The 15,482-nt window shown below is 39.3% G+C and overlaps 1 protein-coding gene across 1 annotated transcript in view; it reads right to left on the bottom strand.

Annotated features, from left to right (window-relative positions):
* The window catches only part of ppil2 (peptidylprolyl isomerase (cyclophilin)-like 2), a 69,349-nt gene that overhangs the window by 30,052 nt on the left and 23,815 nt on the right, over nt 1-15,482 (bottom strand). Inside the window, exons 11-12 of the mRNA XM_017705078.2 lie at nt 10,400-10,475; nt 7,124-7,230 (exon numbers count right to left, since the gene is read on the bottom strand). Of these exons, the coding sequence (XP_017560567.2) occupies nt 7,124-7,230; nt 10,400-10,475 (183 nt within the window). The remainder of the gene's footprint in view (nt 1-7,123; nt 7,231-10,399; nt 10,476-15,482) is intronic.

Below are 15,482 nucleotides of genomic sequence, written 5' to 3'. Positions count from 1 at the left end.
ACGCTACCCTTCTGACACACACACACACACACACACACACACACACACAATTACATCAGGACTGCTGCTATACTTCCGTAAGCAGAGACAAAGAAAAGAGGAAACGAGATGCAAAAATGACTAATAAAAATAGAGAGAAAGAATAATAGCCACTAGTAATACTGGATAGTTCAGAATAATGATATTTTCCCAAATATAAGACAATATCATGGAATCTGATGGCATTTAATTCTGCATTGATAAAGTTAAAGAGGACTCGACCAATTAAAAGAATAGCTGCATAACTATCGCCGATATGTAAAGTCATTTAGGGTGGTTTGATGTGTAATGGTTCATTGCAGAGTGACTCAGATTTCTTTACAGTGGTCTTCATAGGAACCAGGAGTCACAATGTTTACAACACAAACAGAGCCAGTTTATTTAGTGCACAAAGTGGCCAGTGAATCTACACATCCGAGTTCTTCAATGTAATGTTGACAATGGTAACTTTCTTTAAAGATTATTGTGCCTTAAAATGCCCTGCATGTGATTCTCCACCATGAATGGATTTTCAAAAGCAACAAAACAAAATGTCTCAGATATCAAGCAACTTCAACTATTTCACATAATAACATTCTTTGAGGGAGCTTTTAGAGGCATGAAATGATTGACTGTGAACAAATCTGACTGTCTACATCTGCTTATATCTCAACCACTGAAGTAGGCAGTAATTTGGGGGAGGGCGGGTGGTGGAATCAGTTAAAAAATTAAGCCATGCACCCTCAGAACTGAGACTGTATGACAGAACCTTACAAATAGGATATGGCTTAATTTGAATGGATACTTTTGCTTCGTTTTCTTCTCTTAAAATCTGGTACCAACAGGAAGCTTTCACAGTGTTGCAAACACTAACTAAAAACAAAGGAAAGGATCTATTTACTTTCTTTCAAAACAATCTGAAGCCCTCAGCGAACGGCACACACTGCACTGCAGTTAACCAAATTTTTTGCTTTCAATCAATACTACTAAACTAAACACAAAATAGTGCTGTACAACACTGACATACTGGTATAAACAATGTACTGCCCAGCAGTAAGCACTAGTATGTTTGCATGCAATGTTAGTTTGTATGACAGGCCTTTAGGGTTAGGAGGAGTGTGTTTGTGTGTGTAGAACTTCAGCCTTATCTAGCAGCCCAGTCCTCTACTCCAAACCCTAACACAAACACATTTGTGATAATAAGTGCAGGACACAGGGCGTTACGTACAAAATGTTGAACTTCAATTTGTACACATACTGCAGTCATTTTCTCAATTAACTACATAAACACTCTGTTCTAGCTTTTCTCTGGAGGGAGGATAATTATGTACAGTGCAAACCCAAACTATTACCTAAAGTAGTTTCAAAGCCTCTTGAAAAAGAATTATCCTGCTCACTCCAACAAATGAAGATATATATATATCCACATTATATTTCCAAAAGTAATGCTCGCCTGCCTTCACACGCACATGACTTCAACTGGCAAGCCCTTCATCAAGGTTTATGAAAGTGTTTATGGACATTTTTGACTATTCTTCCAGAAGAGCATTTTTGAGGTCAGACACTGATGTTGGATGAGAAGGCCTGGCTCGCAGTCTCCGCTCCAATTCATCCCAAAGGTGTTCTATCGGGTTGAGGTCAGGACTCTGTGCAGGCCAGTCAAGTTCTTCCACACCAAACTAGCTCACCTCACCAATGCCATGGAAACCCATTCCATGAAGCTCTCTACACTGTTTTTGAGCTAATCTGAATGCCACATGAAGTTTGGAGGTCTGTAGCGATTGACTCTGCAGAAAGTTGGCGACCTCCGCGCTATGTGCCTCAGCACCCGCGACTGTGGAATATTTAGTAGTGAGGAAATTCTGGACTGGACTGGACTGGACTTGTTGCACAGGGGGCGTCATAACACAGTACCACGTTGGAATTCTCTGAGCTCCTGAGAGTGACCCATTCTTTCACTAATGTTTGCAGAAGCAGTCTGAATGCCTAGGTGCTTGGTTTTATACACCTGTGGCTATGGAAGTGATTGAAACACCTGAATTTAATGATTTGGATAAATATAAAAACTCCCCAGTGGTAGTAACTTTCAGGCTCCTGCAAATGGCATTGCACAAGAATGATCAGTCTATAAATACCTGTGGGGTGTGCCATAGGATTCATAGATTGAGAAGAGGTGGTACAGTGCAGTGAATGCCTCATTCAATGTGTGGAAAATGGGTCGTAAAGCTGAAAGGCCATAGTGCAAAGGAAGTATCTGAATTTGCAGGTATTTTGAAGTGTATTAGACAAACTGGTCGACCAGCAGTGGCAAAAATCCCAGTCTACAGGAAGTTCTTGTCAGAATTGTATCTGGAAGACAAAACTCAGGGACAGGAACCGCCAGTGAGTTTCATGGCTCGTGAATAAAAATAGCTTTGCTTCGAGGCAAGAACTGCTTCTAGAAGTCAATGCAGCTCCTTCAAAACCAATTTCTGAAAAAACAGTCTACAGAGAACTGCATACCATGATGATACAGAGCCTGCATCATGCTCACAAAGCTGCCCAGTTATAGTGGACAAAGAGGCACAAAAATTGGACAGTTCATGACAGTGTTATCTGATCAGATTAAACTGCCTTTCTGCCTGTATGTGAATGATGCTGGGCATCGGGGTCATTGTAGACCTCAGGAAGCCTCCAATGAGGATTGTATGCAGGTGTGGTTCAAACAGGAGAAGCTCTGATGTTCTAGGGGTGTTTTAACTATGCAGAAATGGGTCCTTTACTCAAGATGACAGTAAATGTGACAGTGCCTACATTGAGCTGCTGGACAACCAGGGTTTAGCCTATCGCTCATCATCTTACCAAGGAACATAACATTCCTATCTCTGTATTCCGAGAAGACAATTCTCAGGTTCATAGGGCTACAGATATGACTGATTGGCAAGATGAACATTCAAGAGCATTCGCACATCTGGACTGGAATGCAAAATCTCCAGATTAATTCCCCAAGTAAGACGCCAGGGAAGGCATCCACAAAATCTGGCTGAACTGTGCGATTCTTTGATCCAAGAGTGGCTAAACATTGATGTCGCCTTTTCCAGTCCATGCCAAACAGAATTGCAGCTGTTCATGCGCCAAGAGGTATTACATACTATTAGGTTTTTGCAGCTTAGTTTCCATTTACAAACTTTAAAATAAAAAAAGTGAGAGAAATGTGGGTTTCCATGATATGGGCCGTTAAAAGAAAGGCGTTTATATTGAGTATAATCTTAGCTGGGCTCTTTCAGACACAGTGAGCCAGATTCATAAAACTCGGCGGTAAGCAGACTGTGTCACACAGTATTTAAATCCTGTACATAAGGCCACAGAGGCAGTGATTAGTGAACCGGTCTCTCCTCACTGTTGCAGTGTGTGTGCATGGGTTCTAGACAAAAAGCTGAACAAAACTGACATTAAATGTTAAGTAAATTAATTATTTTTGTTTATTTTGTTCTGGTTTGGTTTTGTTGGTTTGGTTCTGGTTGATTTGGTTTAACATACAAAATTCTGGAAAATACAACTGATGCACTGAGTAAGTTCGTTTTGAATTCAAGCCCAGAATGAACTGCATTATTGCAAATTTTGCAGGATACTAACACTGGACTTGTGTACCTGCACAGAGATGCAGGAATTGCCTCAAGACAAATGTCATGTGGAATAAAACTTCTCCTGGGAAGTGTTCCACCTGGAAATGAACTACATTCGCAAAGTGTGGGCCAGTGGAGGAAAGGTGGAGAGAAAGAGAAGCTAGGAGAAGGAAAGAGAAAAGACAGAATGATAAACGAGACTTACAACAAAAACAAAAGAGGATGACGTAAAGAAAATGTGGAATAAAGTAAAAAACAAAGAGAGGGTAAGAAATTTATCACCTGGGTAGTGAATGTCTCATTTAATAAGTTTTAATGTTAATAATTATCTCCACCAAATTATAGTTCCTCAACAAGCAGCTTGTTGCTACGTCAGATTAACGAGCTCCACTCAGTCGCTGCACAGCCGGCAGTTTGTCAACCACCTCTGTACGCTAAATTCCGAAAACGTCATTACCACAAGCTTTTTGTTTTTTTTTATTGCAGTATTTTTATGGCTCAGTCAGACTCTGAAGATCAGACTACATGTTTGGTGAATGGTATTGGGATCATTTCTGGCTGATTCCAGGTTGTTTAGCTGTCTTTCTGTCACAGCTGCTGACTAAAAAGCTGCTCAGTGGTGATGACAGTTTGGGAATTTAGTGCCATCTCACCTTCAGAGTCAGACCAACTTGGCTGTCGGCCAAATGTGATCTTAGAAGTGTCCATTTTCTGTGTGCAAAGTAAGAAGTAAAAACATTGAAATGGCTTGAGCGTCTACAGTTGTCAAACCCGTCGCTTAGCAAAGGCGTCTTGATACAGCGTTCGTGATACAGCGTTCGTGAAAAACGTGTGATGTTATGTTAGAACGTTTCTCAACCAATCAGATTTTGTCCAGCCATAACAATGTCACATTACCATAACCTGTATTTGTCATAATAGTAAGCGATCATAATGGGTGATGTCATGATGGCAAACTACATAGCAAAAATTAGAATGTGACACAAGCTGCTTTGACCTCAAACAGTGTGTCATGACAACTGCTGGTAACTGCAACATGACTCTGTTAAAATACTGTTAGAGATTTTGTCATAAACTCGTGAAATCATGGAACATCTGCCATGACATATTTATGGCCCATTTATGCCAATGTTATGTTTCAGAGTTCAAGTAAAGTGTTACCAATCATCCTGACCAATTACAGCTCCAGATGAGTGCTTCTGTGGGTGTTCTGATAAAATATTCATGCTATCTAACTACAGTAAATTGTTTTGGTCAAAAGGATGCACACCATTCTTTCACCATGTCACCTTATTGATTTACCAGCGTGTATTAAAGGAATAATGTCAGTGTGGTTTAGGACACAGTATGACTTACCGTGAGCTACAAAAATGAACAAAGCTTACCATATTGCTGAACACAGCAGGGAGCCATGTAGACAACAGGTTTTTTGCTGAATTCAGATTCCTCTTCACATTCTTGCCCATCACAAAGACATATTGATTGTATTCTATTGTTGCTAATTATAAATATATATCCTCAGTTGGATACAACATTAACAGTTAATAATAAAAGACAGAAAACAAATTGCGAAAATACTCCACATGCTTGCATGACGTGCAAGCACACAAGGTGGAGTCAGAATTTGGCCTGTTGTCAAAACGGCTGACAGTGTTTCTGTACACAGCAAATTGTTTTTCATTTTAACAGTTTACAGTGAATTACATTGTGTCCTTAACCACACTGACAAGTCTGTGCAATCTTAATGAAGAGCTAAATGTGGTTTGAGCGGGTTGAGGGACGTTTTAGAGTATTTATGCAAAACACTTGAACAGCTATTGACCAATGTTTGCCCTTTAGTTGCATACTAAAGAAACAAACATGTCTTGGCTGATCAACTACATTTAGGTTAAGTGCAAAATTGTACAAATCTGATTTTTGGCTAAGCCATTCATTTAAGGCATCATTATTGCCGTATTTAGCAAAAATATCACAGCAACAGTATTTTGGCCATCATGCAGTCCTATAAAGAACTGCTTCAGGGCCTTGTTCAGTAAGTCTATCTGTCCATCTCTTCCATATTCTCTCGCAGTCCATTTCTGATTAGTCAGCCTTGGCCTTGCTCTCTCTAAGTGGATGACAGATGCAGACATGGTGTCAGACAGAGTCATATATTAGCAGAGCGAGAGCAATAGAGAGGGAGAGAGAAAGAGAGAAAGAGAGAGAGAGAGAGAGAGAGAGAGAGAGAGAGAGAGAGAGAGAGAGACAGAGAGAGAGAGAGAGAGAGAGAGAGAGAGAGAGAGAGAGAGAGAGAGAGAGAGAGAGAGAGAGAGAGAAAGAGAGAGAGAGAGAGAGAGAGACACTCTCATATATTAAACAGGCATTTAAAGAGAAGCGCTGCCTCAATAAAACTTGCTGACTTTTACAGGTCTTGGATTGCTTGCGTGGACACAAAGTGTGTGAGCCTGTATGTATGTATGAAAAGCATCAGTGTAAGAAGGAGGAGAGGTGTTTAAATCACACTCAGCATCTGCTGAGTGAAGGTACACTCACATAGCCTCTGCTTATTAAACTGTTCATTTTTGGAGGCTGTGGGGAAATGAAAGCCCTTGATCATAAGTAATACAGGTAAGGAATCTTTGACATTCAGGAAAGAGGCAGTTAAACCTCACTGGTATAGATGGGTGATTTGGCAAAATGTCATGTAGTGAAGTATTACGATACATGATATGTCACAATATTTATTTTTTCTGACATCTACAAGTTAGACCAGACAAAGAAAAATAGCACTTTCAGCATAGGGCTGAAAGATAAAAAGGCAAGGATAAAGTATGCCTACAAATTTGTGCCAGAATTTTAAGCTTTACTAATCACTTTAATGACAATGGAAATGAGAAACACTGACTAAAATCATTAAACATTATTTTATGATTATTCTAATCACATTCAACAAAGCTGATAGCATATTGCTTCTTATTAGAGTTTTCCATAGGAAAATGTAGATACTTAATTTGTAATTGATAAAGTCCTGGAAGACTGTAGTCAGGCCATAGGCATGCCATAATTATTTTTAAGCTACTATTTCGCTGTAGCACCAGGCTGCAGGAGTAAATTCAAGGTTAGGCCTAACTGCATATTTGTTGTTCCCATCCTACACAGCAGCCCTGTTGCCACTACTGCTTTAGCGCAGTGTTTCTAAAATCTTTGTTTTGGGAGGAACATTAACAGTACTACAAACATTTTTAAGTCGCTATTATTACTGTTTTTCTCTCTACACGACCAAACAGGAGCTGAAATTGAGAGTAGGTGTATGTGATGGAATGAGAGGACTCAGCATGCTGCTTGTTAAATATTCTAAATGTCTAAATGATGTATCTGTTGAGTTGTTCGTAAAAAACATTATGATGATTTTTCTTGATGCATCTCTAAAGATCGTCATAAATCTGAAGCCACTAAAATAGGTGCCAGATAATGTGTTTGTGCATGTGTGTGTGTGTGTGTGTGTGTGCGCGAAGTCACACCTTATCACAGTGCAGCTCCATGTTCAGGTCTCCTTTGTTGGTGTGCAGGCGGACATAGCCTTTCTTCTTCACATACTGGTAGCGCACTGCATCGTCTGCAATAGCATCTGAACAGACCGGAGAGAAAAGCAAGAATGGTTTCATTCCATTCCTCAGCTTCAGAAAACCGACTGGAGGGTGAAGAGCAAAGGTCACACTCACATGTACACATTTTTGGAATTAAACCTCATACAGTCTTGAATGTCCACTAAATTACATTTATGCTGTCTGCAGCAACATTACACATTGGCGATTTACAGATGCAGAACAGGGCCTGAGCAACATGTCAGTCAGTGAATAATATCAGTATGAACGAAATGTCACTGACAACACCACAACAATTAGAGACTTTTTTCTGTCGTGCCAATTGAGGAGTGGAAATCATGACCTCTTGATGATTGGGCAAACCTTTCATGGTTACAAAAACAAAACCTTTAAAATGCATCCAAATCTAACCTTTGCCATAAGAACAACATATAATATTATACCAACATCTTTTTTTTTTAATACAACAAAGAGAAGTACTTTAAAAAAAAAAAACAAAAAAAAAAACTAGGACTATTAGAGGTAATAAACAGAAACCAAAAGCATACAGAATTAAAGGAAGCTTCAACAAGGTTTATATTATTTAAGACTATGTTATTTATTGAGTTTCTGTTGTGAATTCATGTTTGAGAACTGTATCTGTATCTTTACATAATAAAAATTATTCTGCACAAACCTAAATTTATTTCCCCCAGCGCTATGCTGTTTTAACACCATAAATATGTGTCTGAGTGTGGTGAGTTTGGGGTCTTGCTTGCCTGAAAGCAGAGAGTGAGAAGGGGCATGTTAAGCTTTGCTAACTGACTTTTTTCAAACATTCCTCCATGAAAATATTTTATTTTGCTTTGAATAAATATGGAAAACACTGGAAGTTTATTGCAACCTTATGATACCTGACCTTATCTTTGCATTTCAGGCTTATGTGTTTTAATTATACCACCAGTTGACTTCCAGAATGCAAGTGCACTTATGTTGTACAAATTTGCCACTGTGCCTAAAATGGGACACAATATCTGCTGCTGTCACCACTAGAGATGTATTGATACTGCTACTGGTATTGACCCAACACTGTGCTCAATTACTCATACTTGTAAAAAGAAGAAGAAAAAAAACCCCACTAACATCTGATACTACCTGATACCATGTGACATAAGTCTACTGTACAAATGACTCAAGCTGGCAGTGAACAAAAGCCTGCTTGCAGAGAAATGTTGATGAGGTCGTTGTGGTCAGGCACAAAGTCACTGCTCACTTTAAACAATCGGCCTTGGTTTACTCCCGCTAGGCATATACAATGTGATTTTAGGCCATTTTTAAACATACAAAAAAACAACCCGAACAACTACTACAGAGAAACGAAGGCAAACGGAGGCAGAAATTTGAGAAAACTCAAATTTGAGTTTGCATATACTGATCTTAATCTGGTTGACAATAGAATCGTGAAGTATAAATGTTGATACACTTGATTTTTTAAGTTGTCTTAGTAAAAATAAGTTGTAGGGAGACGGTATCCTATGTACATCAAGGAACATTATGTGCACATCACCGCCTGGTTTTAGTTTTAGCACACAGTGGGGCACAAGTTAGCAAAAGGATGCGCTGTGGGTTCTTCTGGAAGGTGTTCACAGACAGAGCCATGTGTAGGGGGCTGTCAATCTGACTGAGCATTTGCAAACAGCATGAGGATATAAGTTGTAGGCTTGGCCCATACATGATGGCCGATTCAAGCACACAGTGTGAGCTGTCACCAAAGAACAATATTTTTAAATTTGCACAGCGTATGTTTTGCTTTAGAGGACATTCAACACATCTCAACCAGCCAAACAAAAGATCCAAAGAAGAAATAAAACTTGAAAAGAGAGCTTCTCGGTCAAGCTAGCCATGAATGTGATTAATGCTGTCACTGTGCTACAGAGACTGCTGTTGAAAGAGACACAAGATGAGCACAGGATCAAAACTATGAAACATACTTTACTTACAGCGGTACAAAAGTGCTTTTCTGACCTGGAATGTCACAGCAAATGATGCAAGGTGACTACAGCCTCATAGCTAGCTAATAATTTAAAATCAGCTAGATTTAAACTACTTAACTGTCAACCTCTTATATTCCAGGGCATATTTTGGTTTGTCCATCTGAATTTACATGACCAAATCTTAAGGCACATTATTCAGTAACTGCATTAAATAAATGCAAATTTTGATTTTATTTACTTTTGTAAAAGTTACCCTCAAATGAACAGAAAATGTGTTTTATGATCATACACATATTGCTATATGCTTACAATTTACTGCTGAAAGCCAAAAATCTTAGACGTTCTTTTTATCAATTTTTACGGAGCAGATCACTGAAGAGACACCATCTGTTTATAATTTATGGCCCAGATTTGTGGAAAAATGCGTAGACTTTCAGCAGACAAAAACAGTTGTGAGTTCAGCCTTTTCTATTATAAGGGTTTAATATTACATTACTCATCTAATTGACTGGAAAGAAGACAGTTCCAGCTCTCATATGACACCCTCTTTTTGAATGTAGCTTATGAAAAATTAAAGTTATGAAGAATGGGACAAAATGTGTTTTGGAACCACCGGTGGTTCCAAGGAGTATAAGCATAAAATGCAGTCATTTACACTAACAACCACTTAATTCTAAAGAGGTTACTCAGTATGGATTTGGTATCAGCACATCCAAAAAAAACAAACAAACAAAAAAAAACATACTTGGTCTGGGGGGGAAAAAAAAGGTATTGATGCATCCCTAGTCACCATGTTCTTATACGTGTCACACTTAGTCACTTCCTTAAAATTGATGACATACTGTTACATTATTAGATGCAAAGCACTGTAACAAGTAGCATCATAGATCTGACTAACTGACTGACGTTTAGTAGACTGAAGATTCTCTATGAGAGTGTGCCATTAGCACTAAAATAGCCCTTGATGCTTCACAAGAAGGGTTCTTTGCATTAATGACCTTAGCAATAACAATATCCTTGTTATTCCAAACCACACATCTCTTTTGAGTACTATAACAGATACACAAATTATTGCTTTAATATTTAAACCTCATTCATTTTTACCATTTGTGTAAAATGGTGACAGCATTAATATACTGTGTATGTACACATTGGAAACACTTGTCCCTAATAAATAATGAAGGGATGGGTCTGATCATGTATCATATGAGAGCATTACCTGCTTCATGTATGGTTGCAGGAGCCATGGCAGTGGAGGTGAAGGAGGCAGACACTCTACCTGTGGAGTAATGAGCCTGGGGGGGAGAGAGAGAGAGAGAATCATTGATGGTGGGATCTTGAATTCTTGCATATAGGTTGCATTCATATTATGCAACACATTTAGCATTTCTTTTTTGAAGATTTTAACAAACTGCTGAAGCAGAAACTTCACAGAAAAGAGTCGCAAGTGTGATTGTGAAAGAGGAAATAAGCAAAGGTGACAGCTAGAGAGAGGAAAAGTCAAGTGCCCTCTTTCTCTCCTTCTCCATCTCTCTCATGCTCACATCAACTCTAATGGCACAAATGACTCTTCTACCTTTCTCCTCTCTACCCTGTTCCTGCTACAGAAATAGCCCTGAGGTTTTTTAATTTGATGTCTATCTGCCGCATCTGTAGCATGTAGTCGGTTACCATGGAGAAAAGGCCTGTCATAGTAACAACTGCCTGATCACAATGATTTAAGCTAATTGTTTTCCACAGAGACATTTAATGGCTCTTACAAAAACACCAAAACTTCTAACTTCTGACTTCGGAAGTTCGGACGGCCGTGAGTGATGTTTGTTTATTTGACGTTAACACTTTTAGAGGACAGCAGTGAGAAAAGCTTGTTTATTTGATGTTTGTTAATGACACCTCAAGAGGGCACCAGCGAGAAATGTTAGTTTATTTGATGTTAACACCTTTAGAGGGCAGCAGTGAGTAATGTTTGCTTATTTAACATTAATAGCACAATTAGAGGGCGGCTATGAGTAAAGTTTGTTTATTTGATTTTTATTAATAACATTTTTAGAGGGCTGCAGTAAGTAATATTTGTTTATTTGATGTTTGTTAATAATATTAGAGGGAAGCAGCGAGCAATGTTTGTTTATTTGACGTTTGTTAACACCTTTAGAAGGTAGCAATGAATAATGGTCATTTATTTGATGTTTAACACATTTAGAGGGTGCTGGTAAGAGTGATAAATATTGGTTTACTTGAATTTGAGATGAGACTGTCTTCAGTTGGTAGATACTAAGTACTGGCAGCTAGGAGGCATGATGGCCAATATGCAAATCTGATTAGTTGCATACAGCCAATAAAAAGGCAATTAAACTGTTGACTGCAGTTATTTACATCGCAGTTGATCACCAGATAAAATGTCATGATCGTCACAGGCCTAATGACAGTTTTACTGTGTTTCACCATACTTTGAAAAAGAACAGAAAACTTACTAAAAGACACTTACAATCGAAGCCAAGGAGCAGGAGCTGAAGCTGAAGCAACTGCCTACTATTATACTTAGGAAGGTGCTGAAGTGACTCCTCGGTGACTTCTGCTGTAGGTATTTTTCAGATGAGTTTTCTGTTCCCTTTCTAATGTTGGATAAACAGTTGTTTTACTAAGTACTTAATTTCCCTATACTTAGTAAAACAACTGTTTCTCCAACATTAGAAGGAGAAACTCATCTGAAAAATACCTACAACAGAAGTCACTGGGTAGTCACTTCAGCACCTTCCTAATGCATTCTATTAAGTGTATTTAGAATAAATGTTCTTTTCTTTAAAAGTACAGGGAAATTGTGTGCGTGGTAATAGACTGTAAGCTACAGAAATTAAGCTAAAAATGCTGAAGTATTTCTTTAAGGAACTACGGGTCTCAATAGCAAATTTGTCCCCTCTGCATTCTCTTGTTCCTGCACGTTAGCACAGTTCTATGGTAATGTGCAGATGCGTCATTCTAAGAAGGCTGCGTGTCCTGCAGTGGCCTGCTGCTCCTTTCCACTGCAGAGAGATACACGGCACTCCAATAACGAAGCCAAGCCTGTCAGCAAGCATTAGAGAGAGAGCCTTCACATACACTGCTACGCTACACTGCTGTCCAACCGCACATTCCGGCCATCCGAGAGCATCACGAACCAGAGGAGACGCCAAAGATCAACAAGCAGAGGGCATTCTGGGGTTCTAAACGAAGTAGCTGAACTCAAAGATCAAATTCCAGTAATAGTTGACATTTTGTTCACTGCCTATCCAGGGGGCTAGAACTCTGACCTCCCCAAGTTTCAATTAGATAGCAATTCTTGATAACAATTTATTTGGATGGTCCACTGTAGATGCTCTGGAGATGCTCAGTCTATTTTTAACTAACTTCAACTAAATATCTATGAAATGAAGTTGCGTGTAAAAGATGAAAAGATTGGCCTAACCTTAAGGCAAAACCTACACCCAATCTTGAACCTAATCTTGACCTTAAATGTTGTTGATAATCAACTGAGTATCACCAGAAAGCTTTTAATAATAAGTATCTGTAGATCACCTATAGGGGACCTTCCAAATAAAGTGTGACTCGATTCTTTAGGAATGTACTGAATGTTGAATACACAAATGCAGTAAGACATGGACAATACATCAAGCTTTTTGGGGATTTTTACATTTGAAAATAGTCATTGAAAATGAAATTTTAATCCTGTCAACAACGAGCACATACAGCACTATACGAAAGTCAGAGACCACCGTTCTTGTATTTAATTTCCAGCCAAAATGGCCAATAAGTACAAGTTCTATGGACTGGCCACCCCAGAGTCTGGACTGGCCACCCTGCATATTTCTTTGAAAAACTGAAAGCAGGTCTCCCAAAAAGAACGAAAGCTGTAAAAAAAAAAAATATATATATATATAAAGAATGCACACACTAAAAACTGAAAAAAAAATTACTATACTTTGGTGAAACATGTTTTCTGCTTTTTCCCTTAATTTGAAAAATGAATCATTTGTACTTGATGGCTATCCTGACTGGGAATTACATAAATGAAAGGGTGGTCTATTACGTTTGCATAGTACTGAACTTGAACATTATTATAATGGACTCTTAAGTATCCAAAATTGATGGAATTAAATCACCACCAAGCCACTGATGCATTTTCACATCCCTCCTATGTAAATATTCCACAAAAGGCTACGTTTCTCCATGGCATCCTGGTTTGACCCAACATTGCAGCAGTGCAGAAAGGGCAAAGCTCGCATTTGAATTAAGAGCATGCTAAGCCTGGATGCCAGACTATTTACGCAGCAGTGTGCCAAAGCCAGCACAGGCCTGGCTGAAATAGCCTGGCATTCATGCCCACGGCCCAGCCAATTAAAGCAACAGCTCTGTGAATAGGCTGAGCTAGCAGAGTTAATATAGCTGAAAGCATGGGGGCAGATGTGCCAGGACCTGAGCTAATATAAGAGTGGTGCATAGAAAGACCAATGCAATGCACCCAATGCCCAGAACCTCCAGTGCCCTTTTACACACAGTGTAAAAGGGCTACTTATAAGGGCTTGACTCATGATGAGTCACTATTCGGGACACAGCAGAAGCCTATTAGTTGCTGGCTTCTAACATGGAACGAAACAGTTCAGTTCTAGAACATGACATGACAACATGATAGATTTGTCATGCACTAGAAGTGTTGCTGTCATCTCCACACTGGCTTATATTGTGAGTGTTTGTGCTCATGCGTCGCATCTTGCGGACTCTGAGAGACGGCATCTTCTGCTCCAGTTGCTGTGTGATGGTGGCTGTGTCTGAGAGGCAGGATTCACCTCATAATGCAGTCACTCTCTCTCACACACATAAAATGACCCACTTCACAGCACAGCAGTGTATGTGGCAGCCCCAACCACGCAGAAACACCTCAACGGCAACTCAAAACCCTGCATTGCTCCTACCTAGGGCTAAAACAATTACTCTACAGTGTTGTTAATACTGGCAATAAACTATCTTCGAAAGATATTTCCGCTGTCGATTTTTCACACCTATGTAAGCAGATAGCAAAAGAAAAAGAACAATTCTGGCTAAAAGGTAAGAGAAGCATTTTGTTAAAAACCAAGAATAATGTCGTCCTATACAATGCATACAAGTAAGCTTTTCACGGAAGCACAGTAGCCACGTTTACATGCCGCCTAATAATCGGTTAGAATACTTTCATGTAAACACCTCCATTGGAATAGACTAGTCTGACTGAGGCCACTCGGAATACAATCCCTATCCAATTGAATGAGTCCGCTAAATAGTCCGCTATATAACAGCCATGTATGCCTGTATCCGATTACATTCCGGATCAGAAAGTTTAAGTACGGTCTGAACATATGCTTCACGTTATAGCAAAAGTTTATAACATTCAACATGGCAGAGCAAAGACTAGTCTGCAGAGGAGATGAAGTTTATGCTTCGAACCTTAAAAGATGGAAGTGGGACAGGCGTCCAGCTTGTGTCTCAGAACATGACGTCTTCCTCTCAGCCTTCTTTAATAAGTACATGTGAAGTACATTTTCCTGAGTCTGCTATAATTTTAAAGTAATTAAAAACACAAGCACTGCTCACTGCTGCTCGTCTTACTCTGACTGGACTCCCGTGATGCTTGTTGTCATGGTAACGTCTACACTAAGTGGTACTCTATGCATGCACGTAATGTTGGATCGGATTACTTGTAGTATGCATGTAAATGGAAATTTTCCATCAGGTTGAACAGAGTGCACATAAACACCTCAGTCTTGACCTATAATCAGAATGTATTCAATCAGATTGCCAAAAACCTCTGCAAGTAAACTCAGCCAATGTTACCTTTGACAACTAGAACAAAAACATAGTGTGTGTGGGGGGGGCTGGTGTCAATTCTGAAGCAGCAGAATAGTCAGTAAATGGTAGCTCTGTAAATGGACTAAGCTGACAGTAGCCTCTTATTTGCATTTCACTACATGTAACTGCTGCTTCATTTAAGGTGGAACAGAAAATTCGAATAAGAAGCTGGAAAACAGGAAGCCAAATTCAGCCTTCGACTAAATGATGCCTTTCCCTCCATGCTGGTGTTCTAACTAACCAAACTGCTCCCTGAGGACAAGCAGTTTGCAGTGTATGTGATTTGTCATAATGAGCTTATGTTACCCTTAGAAACATCACTAAAGCTCATCATGTTACAGCACTAAGGTTAGTCACTGGAATCTTCTAAGCTGTACCAGCTTCTCCTAATCAGAAGTGTTTAACAGGCTAGTTAAACGTTTGTCAGCCTGTCCTACTGTGACTCT

Source organism: Pygocentrus nattereri, chromosome 20 (assembly GCF_015220715.1).
Source record: "Pygocentrus nattereri isolate fPygNat1 chromosome 20, fPygNat1.pri, whole genome shotgun sequence".
NCBI classification, from domain to species: Eukaryota; Metazoa; Chordata; class Actinopteri; order Characiformes; family Serrasalmidae; genus Pygocentrus; species Pygocentrus nattereri.
The sequence above is the reverse complement of the archived record's forward strand: the minus strand, read 5'-3'. Positions and strand labels throughout refer to the sequence as shown.